General features: G+C 45.6%; 1 protein-coding gene across 2 annotated transcripts in view; it reads right to left on the reverse strand.

Annotated features, from left to right (window-relative positions):
- Positions 1 to 1,425: 1,425 nt before the first annotated feature.
- Positions 1,426 to 25,919, reverse strand: part of SLC13A4 (solute carrier family 13 member 4) — a 43,213-nt gene continuing 18,719 nt past the window's right edge. Inside the window, exons 4-16 of one of the 2 annotated variants that reach the window (XM_014839347.3) lie at positions 24,995 to 25,167; positions 24,474 to 24,528; positions 21,673 to 21,829; positions 20,787 to 20,864; positions 18,848 to 19,032; positions 15,174 to 15,293; positions 13,935 to 14,036; positions 12,444 to 12,545; positions 11,554 to 11,651; positions 11,222 to 11,346; positions 7,626 to 7,787; positions 5,995 to 6,132; positions 1,426 to 3,787 (exon numbers count right to left, since the gene is read on the reverse strand). In XM_014839347.3, coding sequence (XP_014694833.1) covers positions 3,650 to 3,787; positions 5,995 to 6,132; positions 7,626 to 7,787; positions 11,222 to 11,346; positions 11,554 to 11,651; positions 12,444 to 12,545; positions 13,935 to 14,036; positions 15,174 to 15,293; positions 18,848 to 19,032; positions 20,787 to 20,864; positions 21,673 to 21,829; positions 24,474 to 24,528; positions 24,995 to 25,167 — 1,633 coding nt within the window. In that variant the 3' untranslated portion in view covers positions 1,426 to 3,649. The remainder of the gene's footprint in view (positions 3,788 to 5,994; positions 6,133 to 7,625; positions 7,788 to 11,221; positions 11,347 to 11,553; positions 11,652 to 12,443; positions 12,546 to 13,934; positions 14,037 to 15,173; positions 15,294 to 18,847; positions 19,033 to 20,786; positions 20,865 to 21,672; positions 21,830 to 24,473; positions 24,529 to 24,994; positions 25,168 to 25,919) is intronic. The other variant, XM_014839348.3, reaches the window with a different exon arrangement.

Here is a 25,919-nt window from a genome sequence, read left to right on the forward strand (position 1 = left end):
TGCACACCTGGCTGTAAAAGGAGGATTACATAAAATACTACTGAAGGTTACTCGCATGTGAAAAATAAGACTTCACTTGATGTAGGGAACTTAATAAAGGAACTTGAAAGCTTATCTTTAAACTGTCCCCCTCCCAAACAAAAAAACAAAGGGAGAGAAAACCCAAAACAAGCTTAAAATCGCCAAATGGGGCTGTATTTTATCAGTTGAAGTTACCAGTTGATGTCTTTTGACTTCTAATTTGGTGTTTTATGCAATTAAGCAGTTACTTGCTTCCGATTTAGAGGAACAATTTTATTTCCTTTTTTCTAACTCATTTATTCAATTTTCATTTGTGTGACTTTAGAGAAAGTTAAGATGTGTGATTTATCCTGTTGTCTATACTTAGGGGTTCATAGAGCATATGTCCACATGCCCCATGTTTTCATTTCCACTAAGCAGTTTACTCCCTAGATACTATGCTGGTGTTTGTTTTTCTGCTGAAGTTTCCCACATTTTTAATGCTTTTTCTGTTATTTCTCCTGAAGGAACACTGTATACTGTACTGTAGTAAATGGGGCTATTCTGAAACTTCTCATCTTGGACTTTGCACGTAGTATTTCCATTCCTTATGCAGATGAATGAGTTCTTTTTTCCCTACTGACCATTAGGGCCTTGCCTTGTGGAAAGGAACAAGGTGGTGAAGGGAAAGTATTTTTGAGACCTTGCCTGGTCTCAATAGGGAGTTTGTGACAGACACTTAGATTTTCAAATGTTCAGTTTATACCTTTCCTAAATCTAGATGCAGCTTATTTAGTCAAGTACTGAAGATCTAATGGATGGCATGTTTTACAAGGCACTGGGAAAGAAACAAGACCAGAACAGTGAGGTTTTGTGGGAGGTACTCAGGGCAGGGCGTTGCAAAACCTGAGTCCTAAGCCTGCTCGAATCGTTGTCTCTGCGGTAAGACCTTATGAAAGGTGCAGTGTGGTTGCATCATTCTTACATGCACAGTTGTCCAGGATTGGGACAAGAAAAGGGGCCATCTAAATAGTGTGGGCCATTGTGCTCAGCATGGATTCAGTGAGGACAGCCCCAGAACCAGCCACCTGTGCTCACGGGTGGTCTCTGTTCCCTTTGTGTACTCATGGTTCCTGCAATCTTGTTATACTGAAAATGATTCTAGTGTTTAAACCTTTTCAAACATGATCCCTAAATGTGAAGCCAACTACTTTATTTGGTGTTCAGCTGAAGAAAGAGGGATCTATTCTGACATTGAAGAGAAAACTAGCTATTTTTTGTTTATTAAAAGATGGCACATGAGTCTTTGGGCCACGTAAATGCTAATATGAAAGATTGTATACCGGGTACTTCATGAGTGACTTAAAGGAATTTCAGAGGCAGCTTTGACTAAGCAAATTTGATTTATAATTGACTTGAGAATAAGATGCAACTAAGTGTCTTTATTTCGTAGTTTCCTCGTCTGTCAAACCAGCCAGTATAAGATGATCATTTTCAGCTTTTCCATCCGTAACGTGTTAATGATCTTAGCAGATAAAAATCAAGTCATAAATTTGCAAGAGACACAAGACTACTAAGGAGAGCTATTAGTTATTGTCCAACCGTGGGGTGATTTTAGGTGACAAGGAGTTGTTACTCATAGCTGACATTTCCTGTCATTGGAATGAGCAATGAAAGGCCTGAATCTCAGGTTTTGGGAAAGAACAGTCCTGCTGTTTAGAGTGGTCAGTAGACCAGACTGAAATAGATGCTCTTTCTCAATCGGCCGGTTGAGTGCATTAGCCACTTGGAGCGCCTGGCAGCAACTGTGGTGGGGAGCTGCACCGCTTTCCCTTGAGGAGTGAGTCAGCTTCTCAAGTAGCTGAACAGTGGCCAATAATTCTGAGTCAGCTTAATTCAAAGTCAACTTTTCTTTCTCTTTTTACTTATTTATACTCCCAGAATCTTATTATCTGCACCTTTGTCGTATTGTCTGACTCAGAGCTTAATGTCTAAGTTCTGTAGCAGGACAGACATTTAACCATTTGGCTACCCCGACAATAGGAGTAACATCCTGACCCTTCTGAACATTTTAAAGCAAAATAACCGTGTAGATGCTGGCTTAATCAAACCAGCTGTTGTGTACCTAATATTGGTATTTCATTTGGGCTCAGTAGGTCTTCGCTTTTCTAGTGGTCGAATAATCTGGCCTAAGCCAGTTGACAGGGCAGAAGCAGTAATATTCCTGGTTAAACCTGGTCAGTCACATGCTGAGGTGGGAGCGTGCAAGTGTTAACTGGCACAAAAGAAACTTTACAACTCACAGGTACTTGATCAACTAAGGGAGTGATTTTTATTGATCAGTTATTGCTGTGGGAAAACTGCACATGCTGTCAGTAGTAACTTAAAATAATTAAAACAGTATAATGACTATGGGGTGCTCCTTTTCCCATAAGATGTGTTTAGCAAGTAACTGATGGTAGAAATCGGAAATATGTAATGCTCGAAAACTGGGGGGATTGGGAGCTATATCCAGTCAGAGAGCAAGGAGTCTGTCATGGAGAAAATGGCATGGTCTTCAGGAGGAAGAAGGAGGCCTTCATTCCAAAGTGATTCTTCTCAAGGGAACCGCTTACTGAGCAGTTACAGTTTACTGTATTGCATAAGTTGCTGGGGGCTTTAAGAGACATAAGACATCTCCCCTTCCCTCGAGGGGCTCGTCAGCATGTAGAAAGTGACTGATGTGTTGGACTCTTCTGTACGTGTCCTCTCAGGAATGAACTACTCATTACATCCAGAAGAAAGCCAGCCAAATATCATTAATAGTGCTGTGGTTTAATTATCGTTTTGGCCTCCTTAACAAGACAGATACGAAAGTTTTTTCTCCCTCTCAGCACTGAACCAATGCAGCAGTATTGATGGTTAGTGATGAGTGAAGAGAGAGATACTAATCCCAACGTGTCCTCTCTCTCTGCTTCCTTTTCCTTTCACAAAAAGAACAGCACCAGCCTCTTCTAAAGAGAACACTATTTCGTTACAGGAATTTGGTGCCAAGGTAAAGAGAAGCCATTGAGAAGAGACGCTTAAAAGGGAATGAGATAGTGATAGTGATAAAAGAGTACTGACTGCCGCAAAGAGCACCTACTAAGAATTACCTTTTTGTGGAGAGAACTTAGGATAGAAACACTTAAGAGAGAGTAGCTGGCATTAGGTCTCAAGTTCTGGGTGAGATTTTTCCCCTGAAAGATGTCACTGGTTTCACTCTCTGTGCATAGGTAGGATTGTTTGGATTTCTCCTTCAACTCCTAAAAAGGGATGAAGTTAAGAACAACATAAAACCTAGTGAGGATAGCCAGTTTGTGAGGCTTAGCCTCTGAGGGGCAACTGAGACATCCTGTCATCAGAAAGAATTGATTGGAGAGACTAGATACAAGGAAGTGAGAAAGAGTGCATGCTTTCTGGAGCTCTGGTACTAAGGATGGAGGGCAGAGAAGAAGACACATCCAAGCATGTGTTTTTGGTTGTTGGAGGCTTCCTGCGCTTCACTTTTGTTGGTAGACGATGGAATCTTCTGGTGGGGGTTGTGTGCTCCTGGCGGTTTTCTTGGCCTGTTGGTCAGATTCTGCTGGGTGCTGGCAGCTCCTTTGATTGGGCTGTTTGCCCACTTGAGTTAGGCCTGATCAGTGATGTTACTAACCTTAGCCCAGGCTGGATAAGTATCCAGGTGGAAGAGGCTAATTCCCCATGTATTGATGGCCACCATCACTATCACCAGGCCAATGACATTGACTCCCAGGCCAGCTTTCACCTGCAGGACACAAACCAGCACACCCTAGTCACTCTGAGCAGGCAGCAGCACAGATCCCCAAGGGCTCCCTATCCATGCCCCCCAGCTAAGCCTTGCCCCTGATGTGATCACAACCCACCCACGTGGCCCTCATTTGTTCCAGTCACTGCCTGGGGTGCTCTAGTGTTGCCTCGCAGGGTAGCACAGGATTGTGGAAGGATGGAAAAGGCAGGGAACGTTTGGGGCTGGGAGAGGGCTATTAGCCTCCACCTCTACTTGCAGCATTCCCACTATGTAGTGGAGGCCTAGAAGGTATATAATTGGAAGACCACATCTCGGAATGTGAGTTACAGTGAAAAAGGGTGCTGCAGCTACGTGATAGGGAAATGTGTTAAAAAAATTAACCAAATCTCTTTAAAGCAGGAATGCCTCAACCTTTAAGGTGCTGACACATATGGGGGACTTGTAGGAGGGGCTGTATTCTATGAAGCCTTTGCCACTGTTACATTTTCTTTTTTCCCAAAGAAGCGCTCACGGAAGTAGTGTACCTTGGGTTAACCCGTGGAAAGAGGTCAGCTGCCTCTGCTCAGCCCTTCCACGGGAAGGTGACACAGTGTGCTAGCTTTGCCTCCTTCTTCTGAGAGAATGTCACCTCAGCGACTCTGACCCCTTAATTTCTGCCATGGCATTGACACTCCCAGGCTGAGGGGGGATGTGAGGGATGACGGATAACAGGCCAGGGCCAGATGGAAAAATCTACAGTAAGGATGGCTTGCATCCTACCAAGGAGAAACCAAGCATACAGTGTGTAGCAAAAACAAGTCCACTAGTTGGCATTCAGTTGGGCAAGTTGCAAGGGAGAAGTGAATGCTAGGAAATTCTTCCAAGCAAATGACTACATGTGTTGCCTCTCTGCTTTCTGGCCTGAGCCCTGGACTTATTAATCATCCTGGCCCCCTGGGCCTTTTGGCATGGAGAACCGTCCATGTTTCCTCACAGGTGAGAGGGGACAGGTTCTAAAAGAGCTAAATTAAGCTTTCTTAGAGTGGAAGGGGACCACATAGGGCATCTAGTGTGAACCTCCTCATTTAGCAGATGAGGAAATTGAAGTCTCAGATCAGTGCCTAGGCTGGGAATAGAACCCAGAGCTGGCTCACTTCTTGTCATCGGTACCTTTGAAAATTGCTGCTTCTGATCACTTGCTTCCAGGGTAGAAGGCTGAGGGTGAATGGTGGGGGCACACAGCAGAGGAAGTGGGGGGCAAGAGAGTTGGGGCAGAGCTCAGTATGAGCAGGCTGAGGGTTGTGCAGTACGATATGAGGGGGAGAGAGGAGTGGCTGTGGCTGCCCTTCCCTGGAGTATTACAGATGACTTGGCTGAGCAGTTTGAATGGTAGAAAGGACCTGAATATTTGAGACTCCCTGTAGCTCTTTCTTCCTTTCCTCCATTTGATACTTACAGAGCAGCTGATAACGAGTTTGGACTCTAGTGAAAAAAAAAATGTGTAAGACCCTCAGCAAGGGTGAATGGGCCCTATTTTCAGACAGTTGGGCCCCAGTAGTTTGTGTTAGTTTTTTTCATCCTTCCCCCACCCCAGCAGCCCTGGATATTAAGCATAGCTGTGAGTATAGGTTAAGGAGTGGAGGGTGGATATGCCCAACACTAAAATCAGCAGCAAGATGTTTCCTCACAGCCATCTTTTGTGAGCCCAGCTGGAAAGTAAGGAATGAGCTGTGGATGCTTCATTTTGCATTGTTGCTTCAGGGGCTTCTTGCTTGGGGAGAGAGCTGAACAGAAGCACCCTGTTCTCACAAAATGCCTGTCACCCTAGGTTCCTACACTTTCTCATACTTCACCTTCTATGAATAAACCGGCAACTCTGAATGAATATCCCCACTGGTCCAGTGGAGAAACTGAGGCAAAGACTTGTGTAAGCTCACCCCTCCTGGAACTAGGCCACATCCTGTGTCTGTTCCAGCTCTTTCTGTCCATGTACCCACTTTCTACCAGATAAGGGTTGGGGAGAGCACATTATTGCTATTCTTGGCGCTTATAGACCAACCAAAAACCTTTTACCAGTACCATTCTTTCTGCCACACCAGATTGAGTGTTTCAACGAACCAAGGATACTGCTATAAAATAATAAACTTTAGGAGAAGGCTGTGGAGCCAGTCATCCCTGACCTCATGACAGCTGGGCCTGGCAGGAAGAGGGCACCCATGACTCACCATATCTTTGATCTGGCAGTGCCCATAGCTGAAGACGATGGCGTTGGGGGGATTGCCCACAGGCAGCATCACTGCAAAGGAGATGCACATGGTAACTGGGATCAGGGTGTAGAGTGGATTAATGTGCAGCGTTTCGGACTAGGAGAAGAGAGAATTCACAGAAACATTAGCTTTGACATTAGCCTTGGCATTTCCTGTTCTTATCACAAACATGCTTTAAGTGATGGCTTGGTGTTGGCTAACCTTGGCCAGACACCATGTGCTAGGGTAGTTAAATCACTGCTCTCAAGGGCATGCAGTGCTGGCCAACCCAATGGGCTCATGCTGCTCACTCACTTCCCATGGACACATGGGTTAAGAGTTACTTCCTAGAAGGGATGTTTCAATTCTGGGTGCTGATCTAATTTTATTTAGTTGAGAAATTATTTCTTCAAACTCAAATCTCATGAGTAAGCTTCTTTGATTGAAGTAGGGATACCTCACCCTTGGGGTGCAGAACTAAGGATTTTTTTTCTAGCTAAGATGCTTGCTTTGTATGGCATTTGAAACCATGGTCTTGCCCTCAGTGTTGCTGGGTTTTAACTAAGTGCACTCCCATGCTCATACAAACAACATGATGGAAAGGAGAAGTTGGAGGGGGACATCTGAGCAATCAGCAAAGAGTAAGGCTAGAGGGCAGTTTGGTGTTAGAAAGAGGAGGAGGTTGTATTTTGCTGGGGAGGGTCATTTCACAGGTCCCACCTCAAAGAATGGGACGCTTGCAGTGTTGTGTCTGGTGCATTCCCTTTGGAGCTGCTTAGCCAGCCTAAGATCTGGCAGTTGCTCCGCTCCCCTGTTCCATTAATGAGAAATAGTTCTGAGACGGTGGAATGAGGCTGGCCTTGCTCACAATTCTCCAAACCTCCTGGACAGAGAAATTGGGTGGAAGTGGTGATGATAGTTAGAGCTTAGCCTTGGTCTTCATAGCTATGTGTATTTCTGGGAGCATTTTTGCCTCCACTTTCTGTAGTTTTCTGGGTCTACTGTTAGATCTTATCTCAGGAGAGAAAGGTTGATAATGATTGTGGGGAATTGGAATCCTAGGGTTTTAAGGTTATTTTGTCTATTCTCTTATTTTTTTTTTTTTTTTAAATATTCTTGCAGCATGGTTTTTTTTTTTTTTAAAGATTTTATTTTTTCCTTTTTCTCCCCAAAGCCCCCTGGTACATAGTTGTGTATTCTTCGTTGTGGGTTCTTCTAGTTGTGGCATGTGGGACGCTGCCTCAGCGTGGTCTGATGAGCAGTGCCATGTCCGTGCCCAGGATTCGAACTAACGAAACACTGGGCCGCCTGCAGCGGAGCGCACAGACTTAACCACTCTCTATTCTCTTATTTTCACTCAGGGCTGCCCCTAAACTAATCCTAGTGTTTTGGAAAGGGTTTCCAGAACTCTTGCTCTGATTTATTAATTTATCTATTTTACTTCTCCGTTGCTATTTGAAAAGCTTCATTTTAAAAACTATGACTTGAACACCAATCACTGAAGGCCGTGGCAGTGACCAGAGGAGAGAGTACAGCCATGGAACTGTTCTCTGCCACCTCAGGCCCATGGGGCAGCCCATCTGGACATCTGGGAGCCCTGTTCTACTTACCAGGCTGCACAGGATGGGCAAGAAGATGGTGATGGTGGCTGGGTTGCTCACAAACTCTGTGACAATGGACACGAGAATGCATGCCAGCAGGGTGACAGCCCATGGTGGGAGGCTGCTCAGGGACAACATCTGGTGCCCAATCCATGTGGAAAGGCCTGAGCTCTGCAGGAAGACAAGGTGATACAGTTAGAAGAAAGGAGAACAAGCACATTACACTGGAATTCTTAGACTCCTGAAGGTCAGGGATGCTGGGGGACTGGAAGGGACCACCAGGAGTCATCTAATTTGCCTCCCTATTTTCAGGCAGACTGGACCCAGCAGCATTCCTGATTGGTATGATTAGAACGCTTTTGTAGCCTGGAAAATTCTTTTTTATGAGTGTACAACATTCAGTCTTAGGTTTCCTGGTCAGTCTCACGGGGCATGGAGAGCCACCCATGCTAACTACCATGATTCTTCTCAGGACTTTGCCGTGATGGCTTGGCAGGGATTGGAGATCTGTGGGGCCGTCAGGCCCTCAACTTCAATCTCATTACTCTTTCTCCAGCCCCTGACACCCTCACTCTGTGCATACAATCAACAGTGCCCTTTACCCAGACTACCAAGCGTGGTCCTTAATTGTGCTTTCAAAATCAATTTCTCTTATTTTATCACCCAAGAAAGGGGGAAAGTTCACAACATCTTTGGATGGTAACCTTTCTAGTGGTTTTGAGGGGATGAGTGGGCAGGGCTGAACATTAGAAGTTTTCCCGAGTCATGAAAGAGAGAGGGGTTATAAGTCTATCCCTGTTTAGTGGGGAAGGTGCTGGCTGCATCGCTGGCCTGTAAGCGTAGTCACTCAGCCCCAATCTGTTTTAGTTTCAAATCCCATCATGGCTGACATCAGGATCTACAATCTGCTAGTGCTTTTTGCGACACAATATGTGAAGGCATATTGCTAATCTTGAACCTTTTCCGTTAGCAACATTAGAATAATGTTAGAATTGAATAATTCATTTGGCTGGAAGCTGTTCATCTGTGCAGTGTGAGGGCTCTGCCCCTCCCCTAAAAAATGAAGGGCACCATTGAGTTTTTGTACTCAAAACTCCAGGTTGCTGTATGCATTTTCCTGCCCTCCCGCCTCTCCCTTCTATGGTTGACATGCTCTAACTTTTCCTATTTACCTTAGAGACAGCAACTGTAATAAAGAAATGGTGAGAAGGGGAGAAAGCAAGGTCAGACATTTTATGATTCCTCAAGCTGTAAGTCCTACTCATGTTTTACTATTAAAGACAGCCTCACTACATTGCCAGCAGGGTACCTTTTCTCCTCTTTTCTAAATCCATCAAAAGCTCATTTGACCTCCACAGCACCCTGGCCACCTAATAGACAACTATGACCAAAGGCCTTCAGAATTCTCTCTGTTGTATCCATTTTTACCTTGGAGCACTCTTTCTTTTTTCTCTCAACTTGAGAGCTGCAAATCCAGTACGTGGGGACTATATCAGTTAACGGTTGGTACAAAACCTCAAGGCCTACAGGGACTCCGTAATTGTTATCTCTTGTAACACGTTACACCTTGCTCATTGGACAAAGACCAGGGAGGAAGAGCAATTAGCTGAGTCGAAAAATTACATTTTATAAAGAAATGGAATTTTATTTATCATGTTATCCAAATAATATTCAAAGTAAAATAATTTAATGACAGTATTTTTCAGTAGAACTGTTTTATAAATTGATAAATTAGACTGCAAAGTTAGAAAGAAATACAACAAAGGAAGTCTTAATTTTTTAAAACCTTCGTATGAAAACATTTTACATTGATTTTTCCTCACTAATGTTAAGACTCTGAAATTATTTCAAACTCAGTAGGAATCACATATATTATACCTGAATTATATTATTAAAATTAGAGTCAGCAGGTTTTACAGAAAGATCAACTATACTGTCTGTAATACACGCACAATTTTGGTTAAAAAAAAAAGATCTTTCTAGGCTAGACTTAGGGGCCAAAACTAACAACTGAAATTCAGTAAAGATAAATATGATATCCTGAATCTGGAATTAGAAATACTTCCAGCACATATACAGGATTAGTTTTAGGACTTGCGGTTTATTAGTTGCTAACAATTAAAAGAATGAAGGGTTTTAGTTGACTGCAATTTCAACATAAATGTTGACGTGAATGCCAATGAAGCCTTGTATAAGCTTCCATAAAAATCCTGATAGTGCTTAGATCAGAGGTGAGAGATGGGGCCTGGGTAATAGAACTACTTTGCTTGCAGTAAACTGACCGCCTCTGGGCCATATTTGAATACGGCCAAAGGCAAACTAGTGAGTCCTGAGGAGAGAGACCGGCATGGTAAGGGGTCACTACTTCTATGAGGAATGGTTAAAGGAACTAGGGAGTTTTACTTGGAAAAAAATCACCTGAGGGGATCTAATGAGTCTTTATTATTTTAGTAACTAAGACCTAAGACAGGGTTCCAGAGAACAGAGCAAGAGCCAATGGTGGAAGACATTCAGAAGACCCAAGCTGAAAGTAAAGAACAACTATTCTTTGTTTCCGGCTCAGGGAGTCTCTGTCACTGGTGGTGTTCAAGCCAGGAGCATCATGGAGGGAAATCTCACATTGGGTAGGAGATGGGACTCAGTGTCCTCCAAGGTTCCTTCCATGTGTAGGATTCTGTGACCTTTTTTTTTTTCCTGCTTTATCTCCCCAAACCCCCTGTACACAGTTGTATGTCTTAGTTGCTGGTCCTTCTAGTTGTGGGATGTGGGACGCCGCCTCAACGTGGCCTGATGAGCAGTGCCATGTCCGCGCCCAGGATCCAAACCCTGGGCCGCCGCAGCGGAGCACACGAACTTAACCACTCGGCCAAGGAGCCGGCCCCCATGACCTTTTTATTAATGGTGCAGATAGCATTTAGGCCCTCACTGAAGGGGCAATCAAAGTTTAGAGCCAAGATTAGAATGGGGTAATGTATATAGAGAAGGTGGAGGGAGAAACAAGTGGGAACCTTAACCTGATTCATTCTTAGGGTCATTCTCTATTTCAAGAAGGGCTAACACGTTAAGAAATTCAACTATCTCCTACCAGGCCCCCTTAAAATATTTCACTTCAAATCCTCCCAATCAGGAAATCAAGAAGTATTTACATCAGCTTTAGCATAGATTCTCCAAAGGTGCTCAGTATATGCTTATGGACTGACTGAGGGACAATTTGCTGTGTCACTTGGGGCATCTCTGGGCCCTTACAGACACTATCTTCTATCACCTATCCCTACTGTTAAATCCCCAGAAGAAGATGGCTGCAAATCTGATAAACCTTCTGCTTAGGGCAGTGTGGGCCTGTAAATGAGATGTGAATGCCCGTGTGCCATGACTCCGTGGCACAGCTGATCTGAAATTCTCTATTCCCAACAGCGTTAGCTTAGAAGCTGAGGGTGGGACAGGGTACCTGTTCCTGGCTGTACTGCTTCCCTTCCCAGTGACCTGGGTGAACATTCCCCTCTCCCTCACATCCTTTGAATCTTCTCTCCCAGAACCATAATGACTTGCTAGGTAAAGCTGCTGGAAACATATCTGGCCCAATAAGAACAGAATTCAAGGGTTACCTTGCTGCCAGAAGCCAGAGCATAGCCTCCTCCCACCAGAATGACGATCTCCCAGGGCATGGTCTTCTGGAAGTCCTTCCACGTGATGATGGGCTCCGTCCCCAGTGAGGGCTGCTGGTTCTCCCCTGGATCACAGACAGAGGTACAGCCCCATAAACCCTGATGGGTGGGATTTGTGGAGACGGGGGCCTAACTGATGATCTGGATAATTTGGGAGGCTGCTCTGCTATTTGGGGGGAAATCAGAAGGGCCTTGGTCAGGCTCCTTCTGAAAATTCCGACTTGGTGTTTGACTACAGTCAGCCTCAACTTCTTCCCTTGACCTCTTCTCACCATTATTCTTTTTCCCAAAGCAAGGCTTCTTCGCAGGAATCAGGAAGAGGAGAAAGCCAAGGAAGACAGAGACCGTGGCATCGGTGCGGTAGCCTTTCCTAGCAGAGAGACAAGCAGAGCTGGAGGAGAGGGTTTGGGAAGCCTCGGGTAACACGAGGTCTCAGGACAGTCTGAACACAGTGCCTCTTTTTAGGACCTAGTCTAGAGAGGACATCAGCCTTACTTCTTGCCATTGCTGCCATGCTATCCAACTGTGGTTTTAATGGGCAATGGTTAATGTCAGAGCCAGGGCCTGGCTAGGCTAGATGTCTTAGTATGAATTTATGGGCCCATTAGAAGGAGGGATCAGGAGTCACTTAGATAAAAGAGAACAGAAAAGGATGAGCCCTCTTTCCTGTGAGGGTCACATCTCCATGTGTCTTTTCTCAAATGGGAACCTGGTGCTGAGGGTGCTTGTGGGAGCTTAAGCCTGGCCCTCGGGGGAATACGCAGGGGAGGTACAGGAGGCTGTGTCTGCCTCTCTCTCCGCTGGCCTCACCAATCCACAGCCAGTCTCTTTACAGTTGTTATTTTACTTTATAGACATTTTCTCCTTTAACTTTCATAACAACCTGTGAGTTAACTGAGGTTCCAAGAGCTTAAGGAACCGGACCAAGGTCACATGGCTGGTAAGTGCAGCACCAGATGCCAACCCCAGACTCAGACTCCAAAGACTGTTTTTCTTCCTGACTCCACACTGCAGCTTCCCTTAAAAAAGGGGACTTTCCAGGGAACAAAGTGCTTCCCAGGTTCCTGACTGCCCCTAAGAGTCTAGGAGGGGAAACCAGTGGGAACTGCCTGAAGAGTTTGGGTGAGGGGGTTGTTCTTAAGGAGGAGACAGTATCACTTACTTTTCAAAGAAAGAATCCCAGCCGGGAACAAAGCCAGGCTCCCGGGTAAACCACAGCACGGTCATCAGGATGAAGAAAAAGCCAGTCACCATTTCAGGGTAGCTATAGAATGACACAGAAAGACCCGTTCCAGGAACTGGGGAATTTTTGTTAATGTTTTCACTTTGCTCGGGATACTCCTGTGTTCAGAGCTCCAACACTGGTTAACTGTTGCACCCCTCTGAATGGACGACTGTGAAGTGGGAAGAGGGCTGAGATGATGCCAGAAAATGCGACACTAACCATGTTCACCAGAGAAATTTAGGTGGGAAGGGAGCGATAACACAGCACCATACATTTATAAAATAAAATACAGCCTGCAGGGGGAATGCGGTGAAATGAGCCCCTCAAACACTGCTGGTGGGGGTAGGAATTGCTACAACCTTTTTGAGGTAATTTGACGATACACATCACAAGCCTTACATTCAGTCATTCCTTTCATCTAAGAAAATTACCAGCAATGCATATTGAAACATTACCTATTAAAAAATTAAACATTAAAAAGTAGAAACAACCCTACATATCCAATGATATTCCATAAGATTAATACATTTTGGTATAACTATATGTTAATATGAGATGCATCTAATAATCATGTTTCCACAGCAGAATTAAGGACCAGGGAACATAATGACAGTATAATATTAAGTGAAAAAAGGCAAGATATAAAACCGTGTTCAGTATGGACTGAATTTTACCAAAAATACATACAATTTTGCACAAAAAAGCATGGAAGGAAACGTACATCTTGTTAGTTGTTAACACTGGGATGCTAGGAATACAACTCAATTTTAATTTTTTCTTTATATTTTCCTGTATTTTCTTAATGTTCTACAGTGAACATGTATTCCTTTTATAAATTAAAGTTTTAAAAAATACAGCTTATACCTGAATCCTATTACCCAAAGTTGTACATGCCAATTGCCATAAAAAGAGAAACAGCCCTAATATAGGATGCTGGGTCGCTGTGGGAAAGCTGATGGTTGTGGCTGAGGGTTGGTGAGTGATTTCTCGGACACTCTGTCTTCAAGTCTTATATGATGCTGCCTGATGCTCTAAATGCAGTACAAAGTGCCCGGCTCCCTAGGAGTGGCCACTGGACCCTGCGGTGGCCCATTGTGAGCAATGTGGGGAGTGCTGACTTTAGAGAGCATTCAGCCTGTCCCAAGAGGGTGGCTGTGCTGACCTGCATTGTTCTTTCTCCAGCTGCCTCATCTGTGACATTCTAGCCCCATGCCATGGCTATACCTTGGACTTGGAATATAGCAAAGGGAATAGGCTGATCTGGAATCAGCCAGCTGGACTTTGGCATTAAATAGCTTCTCTAAATGCCTGGAATCATAGTTGTGGGACAGCTGAAGGCACTCTAGAGAACAAAGCTGCTTCTGTGCTCACTCTCCCTGCCCTGCTTTCTCTCCTGGGGAAGGAGAGAGGTGAATGGCTGATTTTTACCTAATGGCTCCCAGCTTTTCATATTCCTCTTGGATCCTCTTCTCTGACAACTCTTCTCTTTTGGTCTTCTTCTTCTTGCTCAGAGAGCAGGTCTCTTTAAAACTGAGAGGGGAGAATGAGCAAAAGAGTAAAGAAAACACGCTTCTGAGGCCCAGAGGAGATCAGGCATTAGGCAAATACTAAACCACTGGCTTGCCGTGGGCACTTTTCTTCTCTTCACTCAAGCTCTGCCCCTCCAACCCCACCTATCATACGACTTTTATTTGCCAAGTTACACAGCCTCTCATCTGCCCTCTCCCCTAGCTTTTCAGGCATATCCCTGTGGTATATCAATGTGAAGTTACATCTTACGGACTTGTGCAAGTATATTTATGGGGGGTTGTTTCTACAAACTTGTCTTTTACATAATTGAGAATCAATGTGATGTGGCATATGGGTATAGATGTTTATATATTTGTGTGTTGCACACACACGTGTGTGTTTGTTTATCTGTCTAGGTACAAGGATTATCTGGGGTGAAAGTGGGCGTTGAGTTTCTATTAGTATCACTGGAAGTATAGAAATATCCAGCTATCATTGAATTGACAACAGTCTCTGAGTTATTGAAAAAAAAAGTCAGCTCAGAGAACATTCCCTAACCAATGGGAGTGTTGGGTTCCATGGACTAACAGCAAAACATTGTATATGTCTTCCCTTTGAGTGTCTGAAGCTGATCAACTTTGGAGTAGTTATTGGTTGTGAAGAAAAGGCTTGCTAAGCAGATTAGTATTAGAAATAATAGTGCAAGAGGAATGTCTAACATTATTTTGAGGGACATAAGCATATTCCATACAATTACTAAGTATAAATCACTCATGTCTATAAAATTTAGCCTAAGGCAACTTCTACTTGAAGTCATATTTCTTTAGAAGTTAATTCAAATTATTCTATGCTTTCAGAGAAATGAAACTACATTAAACACTCTCCAATTCAGACTTTTTATAAATCGGATAGTTCCTCTAAGCAGTTAGCTGTAATTAAGAACATTTCATTGTAGAGCTTATAGTGAAGTCCGGGTAGGTTTGGAGTGTCTAGAACAGACAATGCCTAACTCCCTGTCCAGACCACTGCATTCTCTTCAGAGCATCCTCGATGGTTACTCAGCAGCTCCCCCTTGAGTGGTGCCCTCCAGGGCTTGTGTCATGGCCTTGGACAGACAGGGGAGCCTCAGTGCCTTGCTGGCAGGGCCCTGGGACTCACTTGCAGCCCAGGAACAGCCAGTGCATCCAGAACCAGCTGACCACCAGCATGATGAGGGAGATGGGAAAACTGAAGAGGAACCAGGTGCCGAAGTTGACCACCTCTGCAGCTGGATATTGGCTAAAGGGGAAAGAACCAGGTCAGTGATTAGAAAAGGGTGAATTTCCATGTGGTGTTTTGGGGATAAAAAGCTAAATGCTCCTTAAGAAGACATACAGCAGAGCTAACGGTAGAGACAGTGATAACAATATGGTGAAACATTATCTAGAACTCACTTATTTGATAGGTGCAACTGTACACAACCCAGCCAAGAATTATGAAGTAAGCTAAAAACGGCATCTAATATCATTGAAGTGTGTATAGTTTGCACTCAGGAGAATCACTCAGGGTCTGTTTGCTCTTAATTTACGTAAAGATGACGGTTAGGTTTACTCATCTGGTTTTCAAGACAATAGACAATAGAGAGGGCAGTCTGGTATACATTGTTTCTAAAGTCACTGAAGGAATTTGAGTTTTTTTTTTTAAAGATTTTATTTTTTCCTTTTTCTCCCCAAAGCCCCCCGGTACATAGTTGTATATTCTTCGTTGTGGGTCCTTCTAGTTGTGGCATGTGGGACGCTACCTCAGCGTGGTTTGATGAGCAGTGCCATGTCCGCGCCCAGGATTCAAACCAACGAAACACTGGGCCGCTTGCAGCGGAGCGCAGGAACTTAACCACTTGGCCACGGGGCCAGCCCCATGGAATTTGAGTTTTGACTGGAGGAAAAAAGGTGCCAATTCTGGAGAACTTTGAACTCTAGAGCCTCATGAAGGTTCCAGGTATTGACTGTGTCCATATGAGAACCACGACTTGGAATCTCCACATCTTTTGTCAACATCCGCTTCTGTCTTAGGGTGCCAGGGAAGTTGCTCAAAGGACGCCTCATTCATCATCAGGCAGAGCTGTCGCCCCAGCCCAGGTGTTTACTGGGGAGCCAGATGGACCACATGTGAGCCATGACTTTAGCCTAGACCAGACCTGTGTTTCTTTTCCCTTGGGCCCTTCTTGTGGGACTGGGCACAGAACTCCTCTAAGGTGGGAGGAGACTGTGCCCCTCTTTTCACGCTAGGCACTGCCTGGAAAAAGAAGGGCCAAGAGCAAGATCCCCTACAGAGAGAATGCAATGGAAGGACAAGATGCAAGAGTGTTTCATCTTCTTTATCATCACAGGAACATCCACTCTTTTGCACTGTGCCCTGGTTGTGGACTTGCCTTTACTAACACATGCCTCTTGGAGAAGTTACAACAGCTCGTGCCCTCCCTAAAGGCCAGAGTGGGTCACTCATAGTGGGCACTGGGAAGAAGGGCTTTTGGAGCTAGAAGGACACCCGGGGGCATAAATCATTCAGTAACTTACTATGGGCTGCCCTGGGCTAACAGTCATAAAGTCTGTTGCATCATCTCTTCTCTGTACATAAAAGCCCAGGCCCTGCTCCTGGACCCAGGAAAAGGAATGGACTTTTAGAATAGATTAAATAGACTTTTGTGGATTAAATGTGAGGGCCTAATACCATTTATAGCACTTTTAAAAGTGAGAATATATATACTGACTGTAACAACTAATTTGTAGATTTTTGAAACACAGCCAAAGTGAACTTTGGGGGTGGTCTGTTTGCCAATGCCAAGAAAAACACCATGGTGGTACCTTCAGACCAGTGGGGATCCCGTGAGCCTACCTTCCTTTCCTAGAATCCCTATTGTCCAGGTAAGTTACAATTATGACTAAATGTACCATTTCATGACCCAAGAAGGAGACTAAGGGAATATGAATTGGTTCAATCACAATATGAACCAGAAATTAGAGGCAGAAACTCAGAGTAACGTGGTGTGAGAAGTCTCTGAAGCTCAGGTCCCGGGGATTAGGTCTTAAACCTTCATTGAGCCTTCATCCTCCCTCCTCCTCTCCTTCCTCCCTTTTCCTTCCTTCTTTCCTTCCCTTTCCTGCTAAAATGAAAGGTGTGTTTCTCCTCTTGTCCATGATTAATTTCTTCACTCTGCCTGGATCTCATCCCTTCTTGTTTTCTCAGCGACATCACTCTATCAATCATCTCCTCTCTCAAATCTTTAATTTTCTCTCATCTGGAATGTCCCTATCAGCATTTAAATATCTCCCATCTTAAAACCCACTTCTTGACCCTTTATTATCTCCCTTTATTCTCATCCCATATCTTTCCTTCCCTCCACAGCCAACTCTCCATTTCGTCACCTCTGTCTTACTCCTCAGCTCACTGAAATGTGGCTTCTTTTCCCACCACTTGATCAAATTGCTATTGCCTAGGTCACCAGTAACCTCTAAGTCACCAGATCTAATGGATGCATTTTCCCCCTTATTTTTGCTTGATCATTCAGCAACTTTAAACAATGTGGACCACTCCTTCCTCCTTGAAACACTTTCTCCCTTGGGTAGAATGACAGGAGATTTTCTTCTTTCTTGTCTGATACCACATTATTCTCTCTTTGGTAGTGTACTTTAAATGTTCAAGCCTAATTTTTATGCTGCCTGCTCTACTCACTCTATATGTTTTCCCTGAGTGATCTTCACTCTTGTAGCTTCAATTTCCACATGCATGCCACCAGGACTGACACCATCTAATTTGTGGGGCCCAGTGCAAATGCAAGGATGGGGCCTCTTGTTCAAAAACTATTAAGAATTTCTGGATGGTGATAGCACAGCATTAAGCCAAGTGTAGGGCCCTTCTGAGCAGGGTGGCCCTGTGTGACTGCACAGATTGCATGTCTATGAAGATAGCCGTGCAAGCTACTGACTTCAAATCTATGCCTTCAGCCTAAAAATTTCTCTTGACATTCAGAGCTGTATTTCCACTGGACATCTCAACCCCTACGTCAATAGTTCCTCTTCTTTCCCCTCATTTAGGTCAAGGGCAACTCTTCCCCCAGTTGCCGAACCAGGAGCCTGAGACTCAGACTTGGGCTTTCCCTCTCTCAGGCTTTTTCTCATTCTACCAAGGCCAGTCAAGTCCACCTCTGAATCTCTCTCAAAACTGACCATTCCTCCTCCCCACTGCCACTGTTGTCCAGGCCACCATCAGCTCTCTGCTGGGCATCTGCAGCAGCATCCTAAATTGTCTTCCTGCTGCCTGCCTTCTCCTTTCCAAACTATTTTCCATTTTTTAAATCCAGAATGAGTTTTCAAAACTGTAAGTCTGATCACCTCACTCCGTGCCTGAAATTCTTCAAAGGCTTCTCATGACCTTTCAGGTGAAGTCCAAGTTCCTTAGTGGGCCTTGTGGTCTGTGTCCCCGCCTCCCTCTATCATTTCTCTTATGTGCTCCACTCTCTTGCCTCTGAGCCCTCCTGCTCACTGTTGTCTTTGTCTGAAAAATCTCCCTTCATCTACTTTACTTCAGCTCATACTTCAGGTCTCTACTTTCATCAGTGTTTTTTCGGGAAGGCATTTCCTCCCTCTGGACTGGGTGAGCTCCCCTAGCAGGGCTCTCCTGGCAGAATCTTGCCCTTTCCAGTCCCATTTAACTGTAATGACTTCATCGTCTCTTTTCCTTCTGGTATGGAAACTGTTCTATTATCATTTTCTGCTGTATCCTTAGCACATGATCCTGTGCCTGACACATAGTGGGTGGTTAGTAAATACTTGCTGACTGAGTGAATTACTTACTTGTTGAAGTGTTCCAAGAAAATGAGGCTGGTGGAGGTGCCAATGATGGTAGTCAGGCCCCCAATGGTAGCAGCATAAGATATGCTCAGAGAAAGGCACTTGCAGATCATTTGGTCATGCTGGGACTTGTACTTTCTGTTGAGGTCCCGGTTCCTGGGCCCAGGGGTCAGGACTAGTGGCTTTTCCTACCAAAAGAAGATCAGTGAGTCTCTCCAACACAGCTTGAGCTGTCTGGCACTCAAAGCATGAAAAACAGGGGCCCCCTGGTGCAGTGGCAAGGCTCTGAGCTTGGGTGTCAGAAAGACAAGTCCCAACCCCAGTTCTGCCATTCACCAACTTGGGTGGCCCCACCAAGCTGCAGTTTCTTTTTGTGTAAAATAGAGAAAATCCTATTTTCTCTGCTAGACTCTTGTGAAGGGTAAATAAAGTAATATATGTAAAGCATTTAGAACACTTCTTGGCATTTAACAAATGGTAAGCTATTATTATTTTTATTGTTATTAATATTAACAGATTGTTCTGTTTTTTGCTTGAACTCCAGTAAAACTGGCTCTTCTCCACTTTGTGTTTGAAGATCAAATAGAAGATGGTTGTTCTATCTGGAGTTAAAATGACAGTCCTGATTGGGAGATGACTGAAAAATAAGGCTTGGATTACAAAAGGAATCTACCTTTCATTGGGTAAGAGGGTCAATGTAGGAAGGAAAGGTCCTCCCTTCCTTCCTCACTTTTTCTTCCTTCTTGCCCATTGCCTTTCCTTCCCCTTGCACGTAAGCCTTGCCATGGTCCTTGCAGGCTCTTCTTGGTCCAGATGATGGCCTTTCAGGATCAGAGGCTGCTGACCTCTGGTCATAAGTATGGACTAAAGAAGCAAGTGCCATCTGCCCCTCCAGGCCTGCCTCACCTCACTGAGTCTTCATGAGACTAGGAGCAGTCTGGCCCAAATGTCAGCAGGCCAGGTCATAGGAAAACCATGGGGAAGAGGCCACCTTGCCACATTTCTCAAAGCCCTGAACCACTGCCCCATCTTTCTAGGAGGGCCCAGGTAAGTCTGGACCCTTCCAAACCTTCCTGAAAGATTCATCAATTATCAGAACTGGAAGAGACTTCATAGATTCTCTGGTCCAGTGGTTTTCTACAGTCTTTTCTTCTAATGCAATTTTGCATGGACCGCCAATATATAAAACATAAATGTAGTGTTTCATTGGCATACGTCTATTTTGTAACTGAAAGCACATACATATGGTCAGGGAGATGTGGACTTGAATCGAGAGGCTCCTCTCACTAGTTCTGAGGCCTTGGGCACGTGATGTCATCTCCCTGCCTCATCTGTAGAAATGGAGTTCAAAATTGCTACCTCATTGAGTCAAGACTAGAGAGAAAATGCTTAGCACAGTGCTTGGCATATAATAAGTGTTTAATAAAAGGTGGCAGTGATTTATGATGATGATGGATGTTAAATAATCGAGATTATTTTGATGATCACAAAAATTTGAAATCAAGGGTTATAAGTGATAGTTTCAATTTTATACCTTACAGCTTCAACATCTATCTTACTTCTGCATTTTATTTCAGTGATATAGTACCAGGAAAATCCTTATTTGCACAGCAAAGCAGTTGCCTTAAAATCTCAGAGTACTCAAAATATTTGCAATGTCCCTGAGGCACTTTTAAGGAATAGCTGAATACCTCTGATCTAGACCAATCCTCAGCTTTTATGCTTGAAGAAACTGGGGCTCAGACGGTAGAATGACTTGCTGAAGTCAACAGCGAGTTAGACATTTTATCTCCATGGCACACGCAGCCTGGACATGTATGTGGATAGAGTTCCTGGTGACAGCTCACTAGCCTGATGGCCTCACAACTTCAAGACCAGTGGCCCTTGGGAAGCTCAAGGCATTTCATGTAGGAAACAGGGTCAGGAGGTGCAACAGCATTACCTGGGATGGGAGCTGCTTCTTGCCCTGGTGGTGTGCAGTCTTGATGGGGTTGGTGATTGTGGGCACACCGTTCAGGTTCTGTCGGGACAAAGACCATCACACTATCAGGAAGAGGATGTGGTGGGGCTTAAGAAGTACCACCAATCGTCCCAGGGGCGCCCCACACCTCAGCACGGAGGGAATCAAAGACCAGAAGCCAGAGAAAGCATGCAGTTGTGAGCGACCCCAACTGTGCCTGCCTCCATTTCACAGCTTCCCGTCCAGTTTGGGGTCAAGGACCCCATTGGAAGTGGCTTTTGAAACTTGGCAGAACATGGCTCTGTCCTTATAGAAGAGCTTGACTTTGGAATGTTATTAGCTAATGAAGAATCCTCCATTTTTTCCTTAACACAAAGAAAATGGAAAAAAAAAAAACTCACCATAACAACGTCCACAGTTTGGACTAATTAAAGTCCATCTGTTTGGACTGGTGAAGAAGAGATATAAAACCAGCTTTGGGGGCAGCAGTGTGTAGGTAAACTTTGCTTTCTCCTATAAATGTGTCCCTTTTTATTACACCATTTTTGCAAATGGAATCCCCACTGTAAGGAATCCTAAGGGTGAATCTGTGGCTGTTGAAAATCTGGGTGGCTGAGTATTGGATTTCCATGAAAAAAGGTGATCCTGTACTTTATGTGGCTAAACCCACTGGGGTTTAGAACTACCCAGGCCCTCATTAGGGGCCCGTCTAGTCTTCTTTATGTCCAGGCTCGTGTGAGCCCCTCTCTGTTCTCACATCAGTGGAGGCTGCTGGGCTCTAGGACAAGCTGCCAGGCATCTCTGTCCCTGAGTTATCTTGAGGGACTCTCAAGTGATCCCAAAGCACAGAAGGAACCTAAGGCCATACCTTGCTCTGCACCAGAGAAGTGAAGTCTGCAGTGGATGTGCTGGAACAAAGCAAAGGAAATGAGAGAACAAACAGTGGTCCAGACTTCCTGAGATGAGAATTCTCCCCACACATCAGTGTTTGGTATAGTGACCTCTCTAGGTTCTGGTTTTCCAGGCTGCAAAGAAGAGGAATCTCACCCTAGTCTTCCTCGCCTTCTGGACATGCTGTGAAGACTTGTGGGGACAGGGGCCTGCTCCTTCCTGAGGCCAGGGCAGCGCATTTCCTTTGAAGTGATGCCGATAAGTATCCTAATAAGAGCTAACATGGAGTGCTTAGTAGGTGCTGAGTGCTCAAATATGGGCTTTAATCCTCAGGACACTGTTAATCCTCATAACAGATCGATGGTGCAGGTATCACTACCTACATTTACAGAGTAGGAAACCAGGCAGAGAGAGGTTACTAACTTCCTGAGGGCACCGGGGTGCTAACTGGTGGCTCCGGATAGGAACCCGTCTCTGCCTGGACAGTCTGGGACCCTGACCACGTCTTCACTGGCTGACGGGGTCAAGGTCACTATCTAGAAAGAAAAATTTGTGAAAGGCTTATCTGAGCCCACAGGAGCAGGGAGGCCTCTGACTGCACGTGGTGAAGGGTGAGTGAGAGAAGATGGGGGGAATTTCTGATGAGAACCTGGACCTCAGGGTGTGGCAGTCAACCGCGTGCTGAGTCCCTCCCACACCTGCTGGTCTGTCCCAGTCTTTGCCTTGAATAGAGAGACGAAGGCGAGGATTTAACTGTCAGCATTACTGACTTGCACTGAGTACTACGCTTCCATTGTGTCTTAGTTCTGAGGACAGTGGGTGCTACGAGCTCGCCCACTGTGAAGACAGAGGAGCGAGGTGCTGGACACACGTGCAAGGCCTGGGGTCCTGTGGCCATCACCCATCTCCAGCTACATCAGGGGAGGATAAGGGGTTGAAGGGGTTCACAGGGAAGCATTCTTTGGAGAGAGTCATTAGTCTAGGAGGAGTAGAGTGTTGTGACGTTTCCCATCCCTCCTTCCCAAGTCGGTGAGGAGGGCAGGCAAGGAGCCCCTCAGACAGCACGGGAGGAGCTGGCCGCCCTGGAGAAGACTGCCATCCTCACGCCGTCAACAGCCCCAGCTCCCACCAGCACCTGGCTGAGAGAGTTCTGGGGACAACTGAGCTCTTGCTTTGGAGTTTGGGGCATGTACTTTTGTCTGGAGAAGAACAAAGAGACCAGCGGGTGCTGCCTGCGAGGCCAGAGTGAGGAGGAAAGAGCCCTGCAATGGGAGCAGCCTGTGCTTTCAGTGCTCAGCAGGGCAACGGTGCCGAGTCCTGTCAGGGCTGGAAGCACAGGAGGATAGCTGGGCTAAAGCCATCTTGAAAAGATGCAAGAGGCAGAGGCGACTGGAGCAAAGGGGATGTGGGCAGTGAGCCACCAGAGCCCAGAACCAAAGGGAGGCTCAGTGGTCCTCCCGGAACGCCTCACCACCACCATCAGGCCCTCGGCTATGCATACGTGGCCTCAAGGGGACACTCCAAAACCCTGAAGGTAGGTGCCCAACAAGTGAAAGAGCTGGGGTCTTAATCTCAGAGACGGCACCAACCCCACTCTGCAAGACCTCTGGCCCAGACCCTTTTTGCCCCTTTATCTTTCCTGCACCCTACAGCCTCTGCCCTGACCCTGGAGACTCAGAAGCAGCTGAGGCAGTTGTGGGCGGGAAGAGGAGAAGAGGGGGCGGAGGAAGAATGAAAGGGGAGGGGACTCAGTTTTACCTCTTATTCTGCAGACCTCGGCTGAAGGGGGTGGGTGTGAGCAAGAGAGGAGCGGGAGGAGCTTTGGATGAGAGACTGAAGCTTTGATGTGAGTCTGGACTAGACTGCTGAATATCTGAAAGTGAGATTTTTCTAATATCTGAAAGGAACCAGAAGAACTCTGGGATCTGCCTGAGATATCATCAAGGGCCAAGGAGGGAAATCCAATATGCTATGATTGAAGACAGTGGTGGGAAGAAAATAAAGGCATTTCCTGATGGCCCCCTGCTGCGTCCATCCCATTAGATAGGCTGGTTTCACTCAATGTGAATTCTCCATTTTTTATGAAAAGGCCAAATTGCAAAACTGAGCTCTATTACAAATCCGGCTTTTAAAGTGTAACATTCATCATGGTTCTCCTTGCAGACTACACCTTGACAAGATTCTCCATAAGAAATGAGCTGTTAAGATCTGTTTCACATGAATGTTTGAGATTGTATTTCTCATTTTTCAGCTTCTTTCCACCATCACATGACTGTCTCACCAGCTGTCCTCTAATCTCCTACCTGTCACCTAATTTTTCTTTGCTGTATCTAACAAGACCAAATCTACTAAGACCATATCTAATATGAATGAAATCCTTTGTGATTCTCTAAGAATCTCCAGTGACATCTGTTATGCGAGTATTCTTCCATTAATAGAGTAAACATATTATTCTCCTAAGAGGGACATCAATTTAGATGAAATTCTACTTGGGAGACGTATGGAAAGTTGATGTACCCCTTCAGATTCAGTTGTAGTCATTTTATCTCTTCTCTCCTCACTGCAACACCCTGTGGGTAAGGGAGCTGCCCTCAAGATCTTGGCGAGTGGCTCCTGGGTGTGGAGGGGAAATTGAGGCAGGAGGAGGTGGTAATGTGGCAAGATGTGAGCTTGGCCCATACATCTGAAAGAGCTGTTTAGGGGATCCGGTCCCAGCTTTCCTGACCCCTGGAATAGACTCAGAGAGGCTCTCTCTGGGAGGAGGGCAGTCATACTCACTCTTCATTGACAAAGATGAGTTCCAGAGAAGGTTGGCTGTTGTTTACCTCAAGACCTACAGTAGCAAAGGAAAGCAGGAAGTGAGATCCAGAGGCTGGAGCTTACCCTGTGGGTCACAGGGTAGTTCAGGGGCTCAGGGGCTCAGGGCCTAATGGGGAAACAAGGGCATGAAGGCTCCTGCTAGAGGTGTGGTGCATGACAACCCACCTTCCCTCTGCTCTGAGGGCATGGCGGGCTCTTGGACACAGACAGGCCCAGGGTTTTGTCATAACCTTTGAGCGTTTGGGGGAAAGGAGTAGTGGTGACCGCTGTAAGTGGGGGAGGAAGGAAGAGTGGGAATGGGGGCCACAGGCACGATCAAGTTCCCAGGGCTGGTATGGGATAGAGGGGAGGGAAGGGGACACAGCAGAAGGTGAAGGGAGGGTCATAGGTGAGGGGGTGGTGGTGGGGGCACCGAGCTGGGCAGTATCACAAGAGGAGGATGGAGGAGCAAAGGGTAGGTGAACTCCAGCAAACTGTACTGATGGGCTCAGCCTCTTCGGCGCTGGAGTTGCCGGCCACGAGCTGCTCCTCCTCAGCACTGACCAGCTCCTGCAGCACGGCCTCCACGATGGGCATCACCATGGCGGTGGTGGACGTGTTGGAGAGCCACATGGAGAGCAGCGTGGTGCAGCACATGAAGCAGAGCAGCAGCCTGGAAGGCAGGGAGGGCCGGTTGAGCATGGGCAGTGTGGCCATCTCCCAGGGCCCAACCGCCGACCTTTCAGAGCTCCTTCGAGGCCTCCTCCAGACCACATGGTGCTGGCCTAGAGAACTGTGCCTGGCATTTCTCCAGAAAATCAGGTTTCTATGTCATACAGGGCACCATTCGGCTTTGTACTCCCAGGGCTTGGCACAGAGTAAACATTAAATAAATATTTGTTGAATAAAGGAATCATACTTGATGGGCTACTGGCCTTAGCCAGAAAAAAGCCCTTACTCAAGCAAAGGATAGCTTTGGTAGGAGGCTCACAGGGTGTGGACTTACTGATTGCTTGTCTCTCCTGTGCACATTAGCTTGGTGATGGTGTGTGATTTTTGTGTATAAGGGAATTATTTTCTTTTCCCTTGCACCCAGCAGTTCCGTGAGTACCATTACATTCCTTGTTTTGCAGCCAAGCCACTGTCGTTATTAGTGACCAAATAGAGATGAACACATGGAACTCACAGTTCCGCCCACTACTCGTCCCACGGTCAATATGCTGAAAGTATAGCCCCCAAAGTCACAGAGGTGTCCCACAGCACTGTGTGCCTTTTTCGGCTGGTATCTTGAGTCAACACTTGGAGGAACACACTCTCAAAGATAACTCTCAAGTGACTTCTCTTTGACTTTGAAAACATGCAATGTGTGTTTGTACAGACTCGGTTCTTATTTCCATGAGATAAGCCAACATAAAGACTACCTGT

Source organism: Equus asinus, chromosome 1 (assembly GCF_041296235.1).
Source record: "Equus asinus isolate D_3611 breed Donkey chromosome 1, EquAss-T2T_v2, whole genome shotgun sequence".
Lineage (NCBI taxonomy): Eukaryota > Metazoa > Chordata > Mammalia > Perissodactyla > Equidae > Equus > Equus asinus.